The following is a 4,141-nucleotide window of genomic DNA, read 5'->3' on the forward strand; positions in this document are numbered from 1 at the left end:
AGGGGGTAAGCTCCAAGGGGGGGTCAGCAAGCCCGGAGCCCCGGGAGAAGTTCTCTCTGGTTTCACTCTCCACAGCGATCGTGTCCTCCACCGGGTTTGTTTCAGGGTTGCTGGCCGACAGGGCTCCGAGCGCTCCCGGCAGGCGGTTAAGGTTGCAGGCTGTTTCTGCACAGATGCCGGGTGTCTGGTTTCTCTGGGGTTTGCGGGTGGAGTGCGGGCGGCGGGGTTGTTGACCTGCCCCGCCCCATGCCGGAGTCCTCGTGGCCACCTCCCACCCTGCCCCCGGGAGCCCCCGCACCAGGCCGAGTCTGGGCGCTCCGCTCCCCCAGGGTGGCCGCTGAGCTGTGGCGCAGCCTGAGCCGGAACCAGCGCGTGAACGGGCAGGTGCTGGTACAGCTGCTGTGGGCCCTGAAGGGCGGAGGCGGGCCCAGGCCCGGGGCCCTGNCGGCGCCTGCGCCATGTTCCTCAGCGTCGCGGCCTGTCCTGCACGAGAGCCTGAGACGGGCTGCTTGTTCGGCAGGCCACTCGTGCCCTTGGGGAGATGCTGGCTGTGTCCGGCTGCGTGGGCGCCACTCGGGGCTTCTACCCACACCTCCTGCTCGTGCTGGTCACACAGCTGCACCAGCTGGCGCGGCGTGCGTCCTCCCCTGACACCCCCAAGGCTTGGGCCCCATCGCACCGAGGGCCGCCGCACAGCGACGCCAGGTGAGGGCGCACACACCGGAGCGAAGTGATGGCTGGGCCAGTGCCCTCCGGCCCTCACCGCGCGCCCTCGCTGCCTGCCCCCACCTCCAGCTGCGCCGTTGAGGCCCTGAAGGCCTTGCTCACCGGGGACGGCGGCCGCATGGTGGTCACGTGCATGGAGCAGGCTGGCGGCTGGAGGAGGCTGGTGGGAGCCCACACGCACCTGGAAGGCGTCCTGCTGCTGGCCAGGTGCTGGGCAGGGGGGTGGGGGGAGGAGACAGGGGCAGGAAGGGGGTCGGGCGGAGGCGCCTCCCAGGGTGAGGCGCCCAGAGGAGGGAGCACGCCCGTCTCCGCCCCATTCCCAGTGCCATGGTGGCCCATGCGGACCACCACCTGCGAGGCCTGTTCGGGAACTTGCTGCCCTGGCTGCGCAGCCCCGACGACACGCGGCGCCTCACGGCGATGGCCTTCTTCACCGGGGTGAGCCTGCTTCCCCACGGGCGGTGACGGGTGACCGTGGACCCGGCCTCCGGGCGGTGCCTGGGGACCTGGAGCATGCTGACCCCGCGTCCCCGTTCAGCTGCTGCAGAGTCGGCCCACGGCAGGGCTTCTGCGGGAGGAGGTCATCCTGGAGCGGCTCCGCGCCTGGCAGGGCGACCCCGAGCCCACCGTGCGCTGGCTGGGCCTGCTCGGCCTGGGCCACCTGGCGCTGAGCCGCGGGAAGGTGAGGGGCGGGCCCGGGCGGGGGGGCGGGGCCTGCGAGGTCCCGCCCACGAGTCCCTGCCCCCGCAGGTGCGGCACGTGAGCAAGCTGCTGCCCGCGCTGCTGGGCGCCCTGGGCGAGGGCGACGCGCGGCNGGAGCCTGGTGCCGCTGCTGCTGCGCCTGCAGGACCCCAGCAGGGACGCCGCCGAGGTCAGCTGCCCCCGGGACTGTCCCGCTGCCTCCCCATCCAGCTCTGCCCATCCCCTCCCTGCGCATCTCCAGAGAGTTCTACAAGGACCTCGGGTGCAGGCGTCAGGCGCTCCTAGCTTCCTGGTCTTCCCGGGAGCACCTGCTCTGGGCTCCTCCAGCCCTCGTCCTGGCCGCACCCCAGCCGCCTCGTGCTGCTTTCTGGATCCCTACGCCTGCTCCCTTCCCCTGTCCTAGAGTTCAGAGTGGACCCTGGCCCGCTGTGACCGCGCCCTGCGTTGGGGGCTGCTGGAGGAGATGGTCACGGTGGCCCACTACGACAGCCCCGAGGCCCTGAGCCGCATCTGCCGCTGCCTGGTCAGTAGGGGAGCACCCGCTTGGTCAGTGTTCACCAGGCCCGCTCTCCCAGCCAAGGCGGTGGCAGGTCTAAGACCTCAGGCCCTGATGCCTTGCTTGGGGGGTCGCCAGGGGACCCCAGCCCCTGGGCTCATCTTTGCCACCTCCCCTCCATATGGGATTGGCCCTTCTGTACTGCCATAAGCCCGTCTGTCCCCAGGTTCAGCAGTACCCGAGTCACATACCCAGCTTCCTGAGCCAGACCCAGGGCTACGTGCGGAGCCCGCAGGCCCCCTTGCGCTGGGCGGCTGCTGTGCTCCTAGGTGAGGCAGGACTGGGGTCCCGCTGTCTCTGGGAGCTGGACGGGCCCCTCCCTGCTGGGGCCTGGGGCCAGCACTCACTGGTTTGCCCTGGTCCAGGCTTCCTCGTCCATCACACAAGCCCCGGCCACGTTAACCAGGACCTGCTGGACTCCCTGATCCAGGGTAAGGACCCAGCTGGCGGGCCAGGGTCGGGGTCCTACAGAGGCCGTGGGTGCCAGGATGGAGTGCGTGGGAACAGATGAGTGGAGGGCCGGGGCCTGGGGTATTTAGCGGTTTTGAGAGCCCTGCAAGCCTGCTCGAGCCTCCGCATCCCTGCAGACCTGGGGCAGCTGCAGAATGATCCAGAGCCAGCCGTCATCGCCGCGGCTCAGGTGTCCGCCCAACAGGTGGCGCTGCTGGCCTGCACCCAGCCGAGGCCGCGCCGCCCAAGTCTCCTCCGCCTGGGCTTCTGGCGCCACGCGGGTCCCCACCGGCCCCCACCAGTCTACACGAGCAGTCCGTTCCAGCCCCGGAGCGTCGTGGGCCGCTGGGGCTGCTTGGGATCCTGACCCCGAGCCCGCCAGCCTGGAGGGTACCTGGGGTCTGATGCAGGCACTGCACTGCTCTGTGGCTCATCTTGAGGGGGGAGTCAGGGTGGCGGGTGAAGATCTGCAGAAGAGCCTCCTCTCGAGGGGGCCCCTGGGCCCGGTACCAGATGCAGTGAGCAAGCCCCCTCCTCCCTTGTGTGCACTAACTCTCCTGGTGTGCACGGCCATGTGAGCAGGGATGGCGGTGGCACGTCCTGTCTGAGCACCATCTCAGCTTGGGTGCATCTGTCCCCATTCAAGCCAGGCCTGTGCTCTCCCAGCGCCTCGGAGCGTGGATGGCCCCTGGGCTCCCGAGCTGGGGTCTGGCGGGGGACACTGAAACTGGCCCAGCCCCTCGAGCTGGTGCCCTGGCAGGCTGCCTGCTCCCTGGGTCTCGCACACAGCCTGGCCCCGGCTCCTCTGCGCGCCCTGACGCTGCTCCCTGCAGCCTGTCACCCGTCACCCATCACTGGCCTGTCCCCACATCCCCACACCTTAGCCCCTGCTAGCCTGCCAGATCGCACCTGAGCTTTCTCCAGAAGGTTCTCCTGACCGCCCCACAGGACACCACAGGTTTGGGAGGATAGCTGTGGGTTCGGGTGTCACCCCACTACACTGAGCCCCCAAGCCGCTCCCCAGCGCCCTGAGTGGACTTGAACGAGGAAAGCACGGCTGAAGGTGCAGAGAAGCAGCCCCTCTGTTGTGACTGAGCCTCTGTGGGCCCTGGCCTCCTCCGGGTCCTCCACCCAGAATGCCTACCTTGAAATGACCTCTTACCGCTCAAGGCCCCCCACCAAGCCGCCTCAAGGAGGCCTTGCCTCACACAGCCTTTTGGAGGAGCTACAAGCAGTCCCCCCAAACTGGGGACCCCCTGGGGTCCTGCCTGCCCACGATGGAAAGTGTTTAAGATAAAAGTGTCTGGCATCTGTCTGGAGACTGGGTCTAGGCCAAGGATGGGGTTCTGAGGACCTGGCCTGGTCCAACATCAGCCTCTGTCTGGGGTTCTAGAAAAGGCAGTGTGTAGCCGGGAATAAGGGTCAGCCGGCTTCGGGGCCCAGGCTTCTGGGCAGGGTCAGGCAGGGCTTAGCTTGAGTTTGGGAGCTCAGGCAGGAAGGAGGTGGGGTTGCCCTTTAGATCATTTCTAGGGCTGGGCAGGGTCAGGCCAACGCCAGGCGTGGCTTGGTGTATCCGTTCAGAGCCTCCAAAGCAGATCCCCGAACAAGCTTCAAGTACAGTGAAACCTTGGGTTGCGGCGAACTTGTTCTGCGAGGGCGCCGCAAGACAAGCAAACGTTTCTAATAAATTTTAACTTGATAAATGAA

The 4,141-nt window shown here is 67.7% G+C and overlaps 1 protein-coding gene across 1 annotated transcript in view; it reads left to right on the forward strand.

The window, feature by feature from the left end:
- The window catches only part of MROH6 (maestro heat like repeat family member 6), a 5,118-nt gene extending 977 nt beyond the window's left edge, over positions 1 to 4,141 (forward strand). Inside the window, 13 exon segments of the mRNA XM_077758107.1 lie at positions 330 to 447; positions 521 to 705; positions 796 to 933; positions 1,050 to 1,164; positions 1,265 to 1,408; positions 1,477 to 1,540; positions 1,542 to 1,597; positions 1,832 to 1,951; positions 2,151 to 2,253; positions 2,350 to 2,415; positions 2,640 to 2,818; positions 2,821 to 2,883; positions 2,886 to 4,141. Of these exon segments, the coding sequence (XP_077614233.1) occupies positions 330 to 447; positions 521 to 705; positions 796 to 933; positions 1,050 to 1,164; positions 1,265 to 1,408; positions 1,477 to 1,540; positions 1,542 to 1,597; positions 1,832 to 1,951; positions 2,151 to 2,253; positions 2,350 to 2,415; positions 2,640 to 2,818; positions 2,821 to 2,883; positions 2,886 to 3,347 (1,813 nt within the window). The 3' untranslated portion in view covers positions 3,348 to 4,141.

The sequence above is a fragment of the Crocuta crocuta genome, unplaced genomic scaffold (genome assembly GCF_008692635.1).
Source record: "Crocuta crocuta isolate KB4526 unplaced genomic scaffold, BGI_CrCroc_1.0 scaffold327, whole genome shotgun sequence".
In the NCBI taxonomy this organism is placed as follows: Eukaryota; Metazoa; Chordata; class Mammalia; order Carnivora; family Hyaenidae; genus Crocuta; species Crocuta crocuta.